We start from the raw sequence: 16325 nt of genomic DNA on the forward strand, positions 1-16325 counted from the left end.
AGCAGTGTGTGTATTTATACTGTATTCTCCATAGATGTGTCAGAAACACTTTGTGCTGGCAGATCAAAAGGCAAAGTATTTTAGAGACAAAGGTAGTTTCGTACACAGCAGGTTATAAATACCATGGATATGGAAGAATATTAAGCAAATATCACTTTATTAAATACTAAAGCACCATTATTCATGCTTTACAGATCCTGAGGCATAAAGAAACATAGTGTCTTATTTTCTAATGAAGTGATTATACTCACCTCAGGCCACCGATAACACGTGGAAAACATAGTATTTGATAAGTGTATGAAAGTTTATATGCTTTTATTCAGTTTATATGTCACCACACTGAAAATCACCTATGCATATAAAGTGAAATTGAAAAGTAATAGTGTATAAAGGACACTGAGACAGCACAGTGACAATAATAATTTTCAAATATTTGGACTTCCAGGGAGGATGGGGGGGGGTTGTAGAAGAGTAGAAACACTATCTTCTATTATACAGATGCTTCCTGAGAAGTTTTTTTTGCTTCAGAAGTTCACAGCCTATATTTCTAGTTCAAGTGATTCCCTCCAATGAAATATTTTCCCCTGTGTAGTTAGACCTCTAATGAAAATGCTTCTCTGACTTTCCTACGGATTCTACCAAGCATCATAGGAAAGAAAATCCTTATCAACACCATCTGTACATTGTGCAGTATTTCAATGAGCATCCCTGCCTAACACAATCAGTTGAAACTTGTGAAACCACAAAAATAATATCTGTGCAATTTTATCTTTTTATTCTCCATTGATAAGTCGGGTAGAAAGACATACATATATCCCTTGTAAATTTTAGATTTTTTTCCCTTTTTCTGGAAGTTATTTTGAACTTTAAGCAATAACACAAATATCTGAAAAGTAAATGTCAAAAATATGTGGTTTTGCATATGTACATAAAAATGTTGCCACTGTGTGTAAATAAGGCAGACATCAGGTAAAACGTACACTGTAAAATGGGAAAAAAAATATTAAAGTCAAGAAATAAGGTGGAAGTTTTGCTTAAAAATGACACACGTTTTGTCCTAGATGTTCTTTCCCACAGAAGTTTACACGGGTTTTGTCTTTGGTGCTGTTATTCTACAGAGCGGACCTTCAGAAGGCAAGCTACAAGAAAATCAGATGGCCATTCTGTTAAGCAGAACTTGGAAGCATTTCCTCCAATATGGTTGGCAATTACTTACTTGTCTGAAGATCAGAAAAAGAGTAAAGTCTCTCAGACAGGCATACTGATTGTCTAAGCTGTAGAGAAAAACAGATAAATAACACTTACATAGCTTGTTTTATCTTGAAAACACTCTACAGGATTGATTATTCAATGTGATATGCCTGTAAAATAATTAGGTAAAGCTAATAGCATCAACACAAATCTGGTCATTCCATACTTGCTGCAAGCTATCATAAAAATACTAATTTTTTCTCAGTGTTATAACACTCTTTTTTTTAACTTTGGCAGCTTACCCTTAGTAATTACTTTGGCCCTTTACACTATAATTGAAAGCAATTTATGAGGTTAGCAGTCTCAGATTTCATGTGACTATAATTAATGCACAGTATAGCTAGGTACTATTTGCCCTTTAAAAACAGTCATGTACACGCTCTTCCCAACAACGTATAAATTAAGATATTAAAAAATATTTTATCACCTCAGACCACAACAAATGCACATGTTTTTATCCAAGACAGACAGCATTGTGGCAGGGTCAGCAAAATATATGGGCATATCCTTTTTGATTTACAATCCCACACAGTCATAAACTGCTTAATCTAACAGAAAACTTAATCCACGTAAATTAATCAAAGCCATGGGAATGTCAGACACCCAGGACTTCTAAGAGAGTTCAGAAAAAAAAAAGTAACAGAGATTAAGAGAACCCAACACTGAAAGCATGGCACTGTGCCCTCTAATGGAAGGGGTAGCCAACAGTGTTTCTGTCCTTACTACTCATACAAATAAGGTTGAATGAAGTTCCCAGCAAAGTTAATGGAAAAGCCCCATAACTTCAGTAATACCAAAGAAAAACAGCATCCCTCTGAGCTTCCCTTCTAGGCAGAAATAGGTTTAGAATGCTATCACATAGTCATAGGAAGAGAAAGTTTATCAACTGGTCCCTTGAGCTTAATTATGTCCATTTTAGTATCTCTTGATCCTTTGAGCATTTCTGTAAATTAACCAGCAATCTTGTAATGCAATAGGCAGTCCAATTTTGTTCAGCAAGCCCAGTCACTTCAGCTTTCTAGCTTTTAATTACATTAAAAATGTAGAGTGAAAAAATATTTATCTGAATGTGCTACACTGAATAAATTTAGAAGAGTATCACTTACTAGTTTAAAAACAATCCTGCCAGCAAGTCTGACAGAATCCGGAGGAAAATTAGGCTTGATGCTCTTAAGACACCTGCATTCTTGCTTGTGGTCCAGCCAAGCTTCTTTCTATTAGGATATTTTTTAAAAGGAAGAGAAAGAAAAAATTGCATGTTATTTTACATAACATATATACTCCTTATATATATATACACACATATATCTATAGATATAGTTACTTCTATTTACATATGTACACAGACATGCTCAGCCTCACCATAGGCTGGACCTCGGGATCCAGAACCATAGCAGCATCACAGCCACTGATCCAGGCTGAGAAGGGTGGCTTCAGAGCCAAAAGTCATCTCCAAAGGACCGGGAAGGGGACCTTCCTCGGGTACTCAGGTCCACTGACTTTGGCAGCTTCCAACACAGGCAACTTTGGATGCCGACTGCCAAAGAAACATCAGCACATACACTTTGCCAGCACAGTCTAAGTGCACAGCTGTGATATGAGTGTTGCAGAAAGGGACAGGCTGGGTTAATGCACTCAAATCAACTCCATCACACCATTCCCTCTAACGTTATTAATTGTGTAACTGATAATACGGACACTGGAGCTACAGTGGTGTGGGTTCACAACACAAAAGTATCACCATTATGCTATCCCAGAATTTAAATTCCCCTTCAAGAAAACCTAAGACAACACAAAAAAAAATGTATGGTCAAGTTCCCAGTCCAGTTCTTTTCTGATAAAAACCTCACTTCATGCTGCTGTCTGACAACATAGTTCATACCATACTTTAAACATTTTATCTGACATGTTTAGTGCACAAAAAGGAACATATGGCCTCAAGTTGTGCCAGGGAAGGTTTAGATTGGATATTGGGAAAAAATTCTTCATGGAAAGGGTTGTCAGGCATTGGAACAGGCTGCCCAGGGTACCAGTGGAGTTGGATCCCTGGTGCTGTTTAGAAGGCATTTAGACAAGGTTCTTAGGGACATGGTTTAGTGCTAGAGTTAGGTTATGGTTGGACTTGATCCTGAGGGTCTCTTCCAACCGAAATGATTCTATGATCCTCACATGTAGAGATAGAATGAAAGCTGCATAGAAAACTGGAAGAAATGCTTTCATTTTTTGTCCCATGTTCCTGCTATATAAATTATCCTCTTTATGCAACGTGCTCTAAACGGCATTATCAGCTTAGTTCACATTGGTATCAACATTCCAGCTAGCTGAAATTTTTATTAGATAAATAATAAATGGGCTCCGATTCTCATTTCCTTCTGGCAAGGAGAGATGGAGTTGCATATTTCACAAGATTGGAGAGAACTAGAAGGGATGCTAATGTTTCCTCTACTATCCTAATTCCACCAACAAGTCCAGGCACGTGTTCACTCTGCAATCAAGCCCACAGAGGCCTTCAGAGTCTATCCACTTCACCAAAATGCAGATTCTCCAAAACAATGGTCAAGTTTTCCATGCTGCCAAAACCATTCCCAAAGATCCCTGAAGGTAAGGCATTTATGTCCATAGCTGGGAGGACCACTGATGACATATGCAGAGTTCAGACCAGGAACGGTCACTGTAATCAAAATTTATCAGAAGAGAAGATAGAACCAAAATTATTTTAGTTGCGTGTTCTACCTGAACTTGCAATTTTTGTTTCAAGGGCCACTTTTATTAGAGTAGCAGCCAAAGACTAACACTTCCATTGCAGAGAAGAGACAGGATGACAAGGTGAAGAAAAGCTGCTATATAGTGAAATAAGTCTGGTTTTCCCCACTTCCTCATTCCCCCCAAACCAGTGTGGAAGAGAAACGATTCTTCAGCTAAAGTAACATGTTGGAAAAGACAGTGAATTTCTGATCACCTTTTTTTCCTTCTGTCTTCACAAGCTGAAAATTCTATTTCAAATTTACAAAAACTCCAGGCCCATCTCATTAACATAGTACATATTTGCACATTTTATTTATATAATCACAGTGTATGTTTGAAGGCACCCAGATGTTTCAAATACTTTTTAAAAGCCAATTGAAAAAACAGGGCACAATAAAAAATTGCTACAATGACAAGAACTCAGAATAACCAAGGGCTTCTGAAGGTGATATTTTCTCATAGATATACAGTAAGAAGAAAAAAGAAAAAAAAAAAAAAAAAAAAGAAAAGAAAAGAAAAGAAAAGAAAAGAAAAGAAAAGAAAAGAAAAGAAAAGAAAAGAAAAGAAAAGAAAAGAAAAGAAAAGAAAAGAAAAGAAAAGAAAAGAAAAGAAAAGAAAAGAAAAGAAAAGAAAAGAAAAGAAAAGAAAAGAAAAGAAAAGAAAAGAAAAGAAAAGAAAGCCTAACTCAGAAAACAGCTTCTGTTAGGTAACTGCCACACAGAAAATGATAAAATGTCTAATACAAAGAAATTAGATGTTCATCAGTAAAAAAAAATAGAAGGGCATGGCAGGGAAAGGTACAAGTGCACATCACACCTGTAGATGCTGACACGCTAGTTTCAAAGATTACAAATGCTATCACACATTTTTTTTTTTCTTAAGCTTCATTTAAGTGGGGAAATTGTTTCAGGTAACAAGGTTTCAGCAACAGTATCATTTATTTTATTTCATACAGGTTTTTTTCCCCTTTGGCTTACACATAATAAATAAATTGGACTTTTTATTTCTTTCAGATACATGGGAGATTTGTGATTTCATTTCCTTTATCCATAACTCTACAAGGGGAAAAAATGACACCAAGAAGGCATTAATCCAAATACAGTTAGTGTCACACACTGTCTGACAAATAAAAGTTAAGTATCTAGCACTGAATAGAACTATTCTTGTCTAGAAGAAACAAGGTCATGCTTGTAAATGTCCAGACATCGCTCTGTGTAATGTAATTATATTGGCATTTTTATCCCACTTAAACTAAAACTCTTATTTGGAGTAAGCCTTTGTCTGACAATTTTTTTCCCTGCGTACATGTTGCAAAGAATTTCAAACATGTTAGAGGTGACATCAAAATGATTAATAGCTTACTCAACCAATAAAGCCCTAATGAGATGAAATATGTAGTACCACATAGCATCATATGCCATGTTTCTTTGAGATGCGTTCCCACGTGAGAAGAACGCTTCAGAGAGGTGCAGAACAGCACTTGGGCTGAAATCAACCCCAGAAAGGACTAAGTCTGACCCCCCTCAGGAGGAGTGCTGGGACAGGGACTGCATTTGCTGCCGCCCAGCTGGCTGGGGAGAGAGGGAAAAGCTCCAAATGCACTAAGTATAATGAAATTCAACAATATTTCTTCTCACTACCAATAGAACAATGATAAAAATTACAGAACAATATGAAACCATGAAGATTTGTAACCCTGGAGAGACCTACTATTGTCTCTAACAATAATTATTGGTGGGCTTACATTAGTTCTGCAGTTTTCTATGGGTAGTTTTCTTAAGTCTGCATAACCTGACTTTCAGTCAAGGTTTTTATATCCCATATCTAGCTGGAGTATAAATACTACATTGCAGAGGTACGGCCACCTGGTATGACCCTTCTCCCTCCCCAATAGGGAAGACCTTCCCATTTTCCAATAGACTTTTTTCCCCCCCTGTTAGAAACAAACACTATCAGAAAGAGACAAAAATGAGTACATAGTGCGGGGCAGTACCCAGCCCTCCTTCTCTAGGCTTCACTACACTTGGTAACTCAGAAAGAACATCCCTCCTGTTTATCTCCTCCCAAACCATTGTCTCCCATCCAAGCTCCATGTATCCCAAGTGAAGTTCCTCTGGCTTTACGCAAAAAGTAAAGGCTCAGCACCCACATGCCATAGGAGCTAGTGCAGCTGTTTATTGGTGGCAGATTGAGAGTCTGCCCCCGAGATGAGCCCCACAAAAACACCAGTGCAGCACCGGGTTTCATTGGACAGCCCAGGTCTAGGATCAGCCCCAAATGGCCCAGGGCATGGCAAAGACCCCTTGCATCTGCCTGAGCTTGGCTGAGCTGTTTGGTCAAAGTGTGCCCATTCTCACACAGACATATGCTACTATTCCTGCCTCCCAGTAACCCCTAACCCTCTGAAACATCCTAAACCAATGTTTATAAAACAAAGGCTTCCCCTGTCTCCTACGCAGAATCAAAAAAAATGAATGCTTCCAGCAGATTAATGTGCTAATAAAAAGCGGTTAAAGACTAGAGGTCATTTAAAAAATAAATAAAATAAATTAAAAAAAAAAATCAAAGTAGGATATTTTTCCATTGGAAGTTTTTTGATTTGTTAAAAAGACGTTATTTGTCATTTCCACAGGATCATTCAAACAATTTTTTTTTATTAAGCCATTTCAATAACGTTTGACAATGGCACATTCTGAATTCTGCCTGAAATGTCTCTACCATTTGTCAGGGATTATCATCTATATCACTCACCCCCAGTTTATGGAGATGCACAAAACTAATAAACATTGCCATGGGAGATCACAGAACTGATTATGCGGAGCAGCAGACACGGCAATTCTACATTTGGAGGGATGACCAGCCAAGACAACACTGTTAGAAGACAGCTCCAGGAAACTAAGCATCAACAAGTGGGAAAGGGGCTACAACAGGGAAGTGTTGAAATGGGGCAAAAGTTAATGAAGTCCAATGGAAAACATGTTTAAAAGCAAAAGGTCTACATAATTTTGATTTCAAGTATAAGTTGAATAATATCATTCCAAAGGATCTCTTGTGATAACTCCCCATCCCACATTTGTAATATTTTTTGAAGTAAATTAAAGTGGTAAAAGTGAAAGTAAACTCCTTCAACCGGTCTGAAAAATAAAAAGGAAATTTTGAAATTTGGCACAACTCATCTCAAATTTTCAATATTGACATTATGGAGGTTCCTACAAAGTGGAAATTGTAACTCCCATATAGTTTTGTTCAGGCTCTGCCCACGTATCTCCTTAAAGGACAGCAATTCTCACAGTAAGTTCCAAAAAGAGAAACATCTTTCAAAAGACTATTTCTTCTCATACAGGTTAGCCCAAAGACAGTTTTCCTTAGCCACCTGACATTTTAAATCAAATTAAGATTTTCACAAAAAAATTTCAGCTTTAAAAATGTCTCATTTGTGTCCATCCTAACATAGAAATCCCCTGCTGCCTTTACTTTGAAGTTGCCTTCACAAATTCACCTTTATCTTAACCCTAGTTCAGCCACTTAGATTAATCTCTTTTTTTAAGGCAGATTTGTACATTAATTCTGGTTTCATTTAATGTAGTAACCAGGAAACTCCAAAAAAACTAACAGTTTTTAAGCCTAAGTTAAGCGTTTTGAGTTGTAATATTCATTTAACACACATCAAAACTAAGTGTAAGTTGTAAATCCAACTGCACAATTTGCATTTCGAAGTTATCTGTATTTATAAAATAGCACTGTTCTGCCAATATCACTTTTCAAAATGTGCAAACTGCAATTTCATTCAACACCCTGCTGTTTAGTTTGTTCGACAATTAGTTCAATTAGAAGTGCACATATTAATGAATTGCACTAAAGCTACAGAGGCTAAGCAGAGCACAAAGCCTTTGCCTTGGCCAAGGAGAGCTGTGCTGACAGCTGCTATAAAACCAGAGCTGCACAATAGCTTAGTTAGCTTATCAAAAGAAATATGAATTAGAGGACAGTTCTCAAAAGCAAACAGGTCTGGCTGGTCTCAGTTTTATCTGGACCATCTGCACCGAGTCATCGAGGCGAATAAATTCACTATATTGACTAGAAAAATAACATTTTTGTCAGTTATTCTCAATTGCTACTCAATTATCATAGGATACTATATCATATTAATTCAATATTAATTTATTGATGTTAACAGTTCATGATATTACGTAACAGTAAATACTCAGCATTTCAAGTGCAGATTACTTTTAGCAGCAGTAGCCTGTCTCACCAAAATCAATACCTACAAATGTGGATTGCTACAGGCTAACCAGCATGAATCCTTGAATCTCATTCACATACATTGCTTTCCCCAAGGAGAAGCCCCATTTCCACCCTTCATTGCAACTACACCTAAGTTGAAACAGGGTCTTGCATTACACCTTGCAGATTTGCTTGTGCAGGTCAGTGCCAGCACAGTTTCATTCTACATTAGAGGTTTGCCAAAAGATGCTTTACCAATAACTCTCCTAGCAGATATTTGTTTTAAACTTACTCTACAAATACTCCGGTCTTTTTTATTCTTCAGTCATATTTTCCTTTTGATCTCCCACAATAAATCTACCTGTGGCACTATTATTGATGCTACAGTAAGCACCTAATGTACGTTGCACACACTTGCCACACAATGAATCAAAATGACATATCTTCTTCCTTTCCCTCTCCATATGTTTTAAACCCAAAAAGGAGGGGGATCTGGCATGTTGAGAACACTGCACTTTATACTAAGGCAGAACTGTTCATAAAAGCACATGATATGTGAAAGATCATATGAATGTCAAGGACTTAAAAAGTTAAACACATATACATTTAAAAGAGCACCACTATTAGTCTGTTTTGACCATTAGTTGGCTTTCTTAATTTTTCTCTATTTAGGAAAAAAAAAAAATCACAATGCAAAGCTAAGAGGAATAATTTAAGAATTCAAGGGTTCTGTAACGTGAATTTCATGGTTCACATCTCAGGTGCCTGGTGCTCTGCTGTGTTAGACCTTACACAGTCATTTACCCTGGCATGCCCACTCAGTACCAAGTCTTGCCAACTTCTGCACACATGCTTAAGTGACAATACAATTCAAATATAAAAGCTAAGGTGTTAGGCTTGAACACCTTCAAGAATTGTTTCATAGGATTACAGGGTAATTTAGGTTGAAAGGGATCTACAGAGATCTCCAGTTGCAAAGCAGGGTCAGGTTTGGGGTCACACCCAGCTCAGAGCTTAATTCAGTGGGGTCTTGAACCCCTCAAAGCATGCAGATGACAAAAACACCCTGGTCAGCCTGTTCCACCTCTTGGCTGCCCTCAGGGCAAAACAGCTTTTTCTTATGTCCCATGTGAACCTCTGTGCTTTGACTTCTGCAGCACTGCAAGGACCTGGCTCCATCTTCTTGAGAACTTACTCAGAGATGCAGTTTTGCCCACAGCCTTCTCTTCCGTGCACATGCTTGCCCCTTATTTCCTCTTAAAATACTGGAATATATACTTTGCCATAATAAAAAAATTACTCTTGTTTTACTGCAAAACTGACTTGGAGCCTTCAGTTCACAGCCAGCAAAGCTGAACATCTATTCCTCACCCTCTAACCAAGCACAGCCACATACCACACGTTTCAGCTTAGCTTTGTCTATTACAGTGATTATAATCTTATATTTGTAACTAAAAAAATACTCAAAACAAGGCAGAATGTTTACACATTCTACCCACAGCTAAGAATTATTAATTGCAGTGTGGAGGTATGACAATGAGCAAAATGTATGGAGCCCCTGAAAATAAAGTATTCAAATGCCAGTTTTCGTCAACCCTTTATAGCTGTTATTTTTCATCTTACCTGACAAGATTTACCGCAGTATTTAGCAACTTTGCACTGAGAGCATCTGTGCAGATGTTCATTCCTGTTAAAAAAAAAAAAAAAATCAGTTATAAATACAAATAGAGCTTTGTATTTATCCTTCGTACATGACTAGCAATTTTCAAATATTCCAAGGCAAGAAAAATAACTGAAAAACGAGGAGTCTAAAATGCACTGCTACACAAGAAGAAATTGTGCATGGTTACATTCAAAACTATATTCACAGTCTTTTACTCATGTGACTTGGCACCTCTGGGTGACATTGGATCAACAGTAAAGATATCTAATGTGGTTTTTGTTTGTTTGGGTTTTTTTCCATATAGCTACAAACACCAAGAAGTTTGATTTTGTAGATAACATCATAATCAGATCTGTACAATAGAGCTAGTTAATCCATTTATTACCTATCTCGAGTCTTGCCTTAAGCAAGACCTTGCTGGGAACCCACCATTGTGACACCAAATTATAACTTTATAACAGTCTGAAGCTGACATGCCAGCAGAAATTTCTGTTCTAAGAAAATACTTCTGACTGGTGAACAGTGACACCAAGATGGGGGTGGAAGGGGAATAAAAATCCAGTGAAAGCTAGAAGGATAACTACCAGAGCTATACATCACAATCTAGAGGTTATAAAGCACCTCCTGACCCTAGTACCATTTTTTGATGCTGTCTTAGTTTATAGTTATATGAGTAAAGAAAATATCACTGAGGTTTTGTAAATTTTTAGACATTAAGGAAATATTAAATGTGAAAGCACACACACATCAAATCTTACACCTCAAATAAGTTCAAGTAAAGAGATTTGCTTTATATGAGTAAAAACGATACAGATTTCAAGGCTTCCCTCACCTTGTATTTTCCTGTAGAAAATACTGGACACATTACATTATTCTGGTAACACGGGCAAGAGTTCACTTTGATTCTTAACATGCAAAGTTACCTACATGCTTTGTGGGCATTAATTAGGCTGGGACAACAGTATATAATTTTTTTGGTTTTGTTAAAACTGAAGGCAGGAGAGTTACATTAGAGACACAACAACTAACCGGACTGTATGGATGGTGTAATCCTTATTACTTCCCCCAGCTACCCCTGTGACCGTAACCCTGCACAGCGCCTGACGGGCACCGCTGTCACCTCTGAGCTGCACACACACGCCTGAACGCAGCTCAGGGACACCCCAGAAACCATCACCTCCGTACCCCCTTCTCCATCCTTCCGCGGGGCAAGAAAGGAGGTGTTGGTCACACCACCCTCCTCCTCCAAGGGCAACTTATTAATGCCATCTTCACATTCCTGTAGTGCTTCACATTTAACTGCCTTGAATCTTATTACACAGATTAATTCAGCCTTACGATTTAATTGGGAGATAACTAAGCATCTAACACAGCCCATTTTGAACTGAAAGGGCAAGTTTAAATGATCAGATGAAGGACCTTTCTCTGCAAGATTCCCTATGTCTGCACATCAGTACTAGGTGTGCTCTTTTCACTCACACTCTCAACTGATGCAACTCAAACAAGGTGTAATTCTCTGCCTCTTCTGACACCAGAACTCCTCCACTGCCACCAGTAATCTAGAGGCTGCACACCACATACATTCCCGGCTCAACTGCTTTATGACATTACCTTTTGTTCTTCCTTTTCTTACACCACTCAGTTGTCCCCAAATTTCAGTTTCTATGGGCGCCTTCAAAATGGTAGAATGTTCTCCAAATGTCTCATCCAAATAAGACTGCACCAATGTGCCCGCAAACTTCAATCTAGAACTTCTGGGTGATGAATTTAGCACACTGATTTCAGTTGTGACACCAAAACTGTCAGGAATAGGGGCAGACCACCAGAAACACCATGAAGCATCCTCTAGCACAAACCAACCTCTCCTCTTCCTCAAGTCCCACAAGTGGAAAAGTTATTTCACAGATATATCAAAGTATTGCTATATTTTAATGATCAAAAATAACAGCCTGTGCTTGTAAGCATTCAGGACGTTTAGATCGCTACATTGGTCAAAGATTAGAAGGAGCATTACGTACAGCTCATTACAATTAAGTAACAATCCTTTCACTTCTGCAGCATCAAAATCACTATTTTGTTGCACAATATTTTGTAGGCATTCCTACTAACTACCAGCAGAAAAATAAATTATAAATATTTCAAATATAAGCACATGCTTTGCTAGTGTCTTCTTTACCTTCCTCCCTGCAAAGCCAGCCCTGAAGACTGAAAAAACTACCAACTGTTGGATTCCTGTAAACACAATCGAAAATCTTGTACATGCACAATAGGGTTTTGATTTTAAGGTGCAATGCCTGGGGATGATTCAGAGTTAGAAACAAGCGTGAAATCTTCATTTTGCCAGCTGGGGAGAGCTGCTTCATTTTCAAGGTTGAGCAATGACACAACTTTAACCAGCCTATGATAAAGGAGCACATATTTCTCATTCTAGATTAGAAGCTCATGTCAGAGTAATTGCAGGAAGACATACTCTTCAGTGAAATAATTACTGAAAAAAAAAAGAAAAAAACACACACACGCCACAGAATTGTTGTTGTTGGGAACTGCTAATTGATTTGGATATCAGAAGCAATCCAGGTATAAATACATGCTTGTAAACTATGCATACAAATTCTTTCAAAGTTTTGACACATCTTTTAATATTAAGCAGCACGTTGTATCAAGGATCTGTTCGGAATGCTATTAATCAAAACACAGTAATGAGTTAGGACTTTGACAACAAAGCATTTGCAACTTTAATCCCATACACATTAAAGTACCAAAAAGTCTCAGCAGCAACAAGTAAAACACAGATTCCCAAAGCAGAGTATTTATAACTTTCTGGAGCCAGAATTAAAATGAACAAATGCCCGTAACTACTGAAGAAGTCTCTCCTACAGATTTCACACTCTTCCATCAGAAGGTTAGATTTGACAGCCTTGGCCTTGGTATTCCTCTTGGTATTTTTCTGAGATGCAAGCATTTACTGGAATCATCAGTGTTAAGTCACCAACACATATTCATTCTTTCTTTCGTGAAACAACTAGTGGACCTGCTGCCACAAAGCACCAAACTCCTTCAGCACCAAATGAAGTTTCAATACTTTACAGGATTATTTCCTTTGTATCCTTTGTCCTTAAGGGTTAAAGATGCTGCAGTAACAGAACACACACAAAATTTATTGAGTTTATCTAAGGACCACCCCTCAAAACTTGGATTTTTGCCAAACTGACACTACTAGTCAGATTACTTGAATAACGTGACTCTGCTGGCACTGTATAATGAATGAGCTATCCATTCATCTTTGGGGTTTCTTTGAATGACAAGCAGATCTAGAATGCCTGCTACAAAGCTGAATAGTAAAGCCACTGATGAAATCATGGCTTTTTCTTCCAATCCTCTCCTCCTCCTTTGAGTTAAAAATTCCTTTAGATTTATAGCATCTATGAATCTTGTGACATGATGTTTTAAATGTAAAGCGGCATCATCTAAAACACTTAATCTGAAAATAAGGAATTTAAGAATAAGATTCATATACTCATAGATAAATGATGCATGTATTTTAAAAAGTGAGACAATTTGCCTAGTTTATTCCTGTCCTTCTCAATATTTTATTAGTGTTATAGGCTTTATTGAAACAACTTTCAAGTCACTGTCAAATGCTCCCATGCATTTCTCATTGCCTGTAAACATCACCTGGAGATAGTACAAGGTTACTCACAAGGTACCTACTGCATCTCACCTTATATAACTGATTTCATGGATGAGAAAATGCACAGAATTTGATTTAATGCATTCTTTAATACTTTCATCTCCAAAAAGGTTTCTGCTGCAATAGAACATGAAAGCTGTGGCAAATGAAAATCAATAATTTTTGAGCACAGTTTCAACAAGGTTTTCCAAATGGACACAACCCCTTATGAAACAACAAGCACAAGTGAGTATCTTGGCCTGTACTGGAAAAAGAAAATCAAAACAATCCACAAGGATAAAGTAAGCAAGGGCTGTCAGTTGTCTTCTAGCATGCGGTTACACTCAGGTGAAAAATCTTTATCCTGAGGAATTTGGATACTACTAAATCTTTTTCTCATTATTGTCTACAAACACCTTTTACAGAATAAGCTCTTCCAGTGTGTACTAAGGGAAAAAACAAACAAACAAACAAAAAACAAAACAACAAAAAAAAGATACATAGGTGGGCGGAGGAAGTCAAGGGATTAATATGGACAGAAGACAAAAGAAAATCTATGAGATGGAGAAAAAAACTAATATCGCAGTTCAACTGGAAGTGGCACACACATCCTCTCCAGCAAAATAAGTTTTTGCTTTTGGCTTTTTTAAAATTCCTTTTTGTTAAAGATGCAAGAAGACCACAGCACTGTAAGGAGGGGCTGATGATGAGCGGTGAGGCAGCCTGATCTGTGGGAAGCTGCTTCCAGGTATGAATGGCAGCACAGGAGAGAGTGTGAAAACACGTGGCTAAAATCCTAAGAACATGCCAAGTCTGAATCACAGAGTGAAGAGGCTGACGAAGGTTTGCCTGGGCTGTCCGGTCCAATCAGAGACACATCTGCACTCTCACAATGTACAAAACACGTGTCGTTTTAAAAACAAAACAAAATACTTCTGTTTGCCAGGAAAGGGCCTAATGCGATTAAAAAAAAAAAAATAAAAATAAAAACCACACACACACAACAAAACTCAAATACAATTAGACTAGTTAATTTATAATTAAAATGCATCTACACTTCTCTGCTGATTGCAGGCACTTGACTTTCAGCCCTGCTCACAAGATAAGTGTCAGATATCACAGAATATTTGATTACCAGGCTGTGCTCAACACTCCTTTCCATGCAGTTTATTCACACTTCTGCTTCCGCCACAGCTTGCAGGACAAAAGGGCAATCTCACACAAATCCCCTACTGCGTTTTTGTTGTTGATATAGTTTTTCAGTTAATAAACCATCCCTATAATACATGTAACAGAAGAGCAGCTCTTTTAGACACATGTCATGTTGAACTGATTTCCTGAACAAATCCTTAGACCTTTGCAATTCAATCAAACATATAAAGTGCATAAAGTCTACTTGGATTTTCTCAAGTGTGTGTATTTCAGAGCTGTCACAAAGTGCAAGCAATCAATACCTACAATAATCAAACACATCATTCATCGTTTTACTAAGACGCTTCTATCTTCTAATAATAAAAATAAATATGCGAATAACAAACAGTCATTTAAAATTCTGTAGATATGAGAGCAAAGGGGTTATGTTAAACACAATTCCAATGTCCTTTCCTCACCTCTGTCCCACCAGAAGAATAACACGGTGTAGCAGCACCGTTGTTCCCCAGCTGTCACCCACCAGGGGTCAGGGAGCACCTCCAGCACACCAAAACCCACAGCACGGCTCTGGGGACAAGGACAAAGGGTGCTGGGGGCCAGGCAGCAACAACCCCAGGGCATACACCTCTGCAGCATCCCAAATCCAAGCCCTGGGCAAGCAGCGAGCCCTGCCCACAGCAGAGGCTCCCAGGTTTTCTGCCTGTTAGGGAAAAGACTGCCTCAGCTTATTGAATTTATTGCATATACCGCTTCTTATAGCACTTGGTTAGAAACTGCTTATATAGAATATGCTTAGCATAATTAAGTTTGCTTAATGGAACTTCTGCACGCTGTGAACCTTTGAGCTTTCTGCTTCATTAGGTAAAAAAGGCCTCAGTCTTCAAGCTATAGGGTAAAGGGAACTTATCTCTCCAGCTGCAGTTGCAAAATAGCAACTGAAGGTCAGAACTTTGATTGAAGGCCCACCTGACTAAAGTGAAGAGTTCCAACAAAGAACAGGGAGACCCCAAACTCTAATTTTGCAATGGACATGGAGAGATACACAGGGTGGGGGCTTGGACTGTGGGGGTAAAATAAACCAAGTTTTTTTTCTGCTGAGGGTCCTTCAGGAGGTGCTCAGCTCCACCTGCTCTATGCTGTACCTTGCAAAAAAACTATTTTAGAAGACTTTACGGAATCTAGGCCTAAGCCCCTGCTATGGTAAACCTAGGGAAAAGGAACTTCCTAACACTGCCCTAAGGTTATTCTGTACACTGCTCTCAGGTCCAGCACAACCCATTGGGTCTGGGCAAACAAGAATACAACAGGTAAGAAGCCACTGACATCTGTGTCCCTAAAAGTAATGCAAAAATCTGTCTTCTGAGGTAGCAAGAATGACAAACATTAATATTTAGAGCTAAAAGATAGTAAGTACAGCTAACCATCAATCATCAGAGTCACTTACTCAAGCAATAACTAAGACCTGAATACTGATAAGAAATGTTTCTTTTTCAAAACTTTTTTGTGCTATTTGAAAAACATTGGCTTTTTTTAAAATATCCAACACTCACAGTACCGTGTAATATTCTCAGCTGAAACTGCAATGTTATCTAGAACCACAAAAAGATGATTCCTTTGGTT

The 16325-nt window shown here is 38.0% G+C and overlaps 1 protein-coding gene across 5 annotated transcripts in view; it reads right to left on the minus strand.

Annotated features, from left to right (window-relative positions):
- The window catches only part of SMYD3 (SET and MYND domain containing 3), a 406076-nt gene that overhangs the window by 351902 nt on the left and 37849 nt on the right, over nt 1-16325 (minus strand). For all 5 annotated transcript variants that reach the window (XM_065057918.1, XM_065057916.1, XM_065057920.1 and 2 more), the window contains exons 2-4: nt 9844-9907; nt 2358-2465; nt 1217-1274 (exon numbers count right to left, since the gene is read on the minus strand). In XM_065057918.1, the coding sequence (XP_064913990.1) occupies nt 1217-1274; nt 2358-2465; nt 9844-9907 (230 nt within the window). The remainder of the gene's footprint in view (nt 1-1216; nt 1275-2357; nt 2466-9843; nt 9908-16325) is intronic.

Source organism: Columba livia, chromosome 3, assembly GCF_036013475.1.
Source record: "Columba livia isolate bColLiv1 breed racing homer chromosome 3, bColLiv1.pat.W.v2, whole genome shotgun sequence".
Lineage (NCBI taxonomy): Eukaryota > Metazoa > Chordata > Aves > Columbiformes > Columbidae > Columba > Columba livia.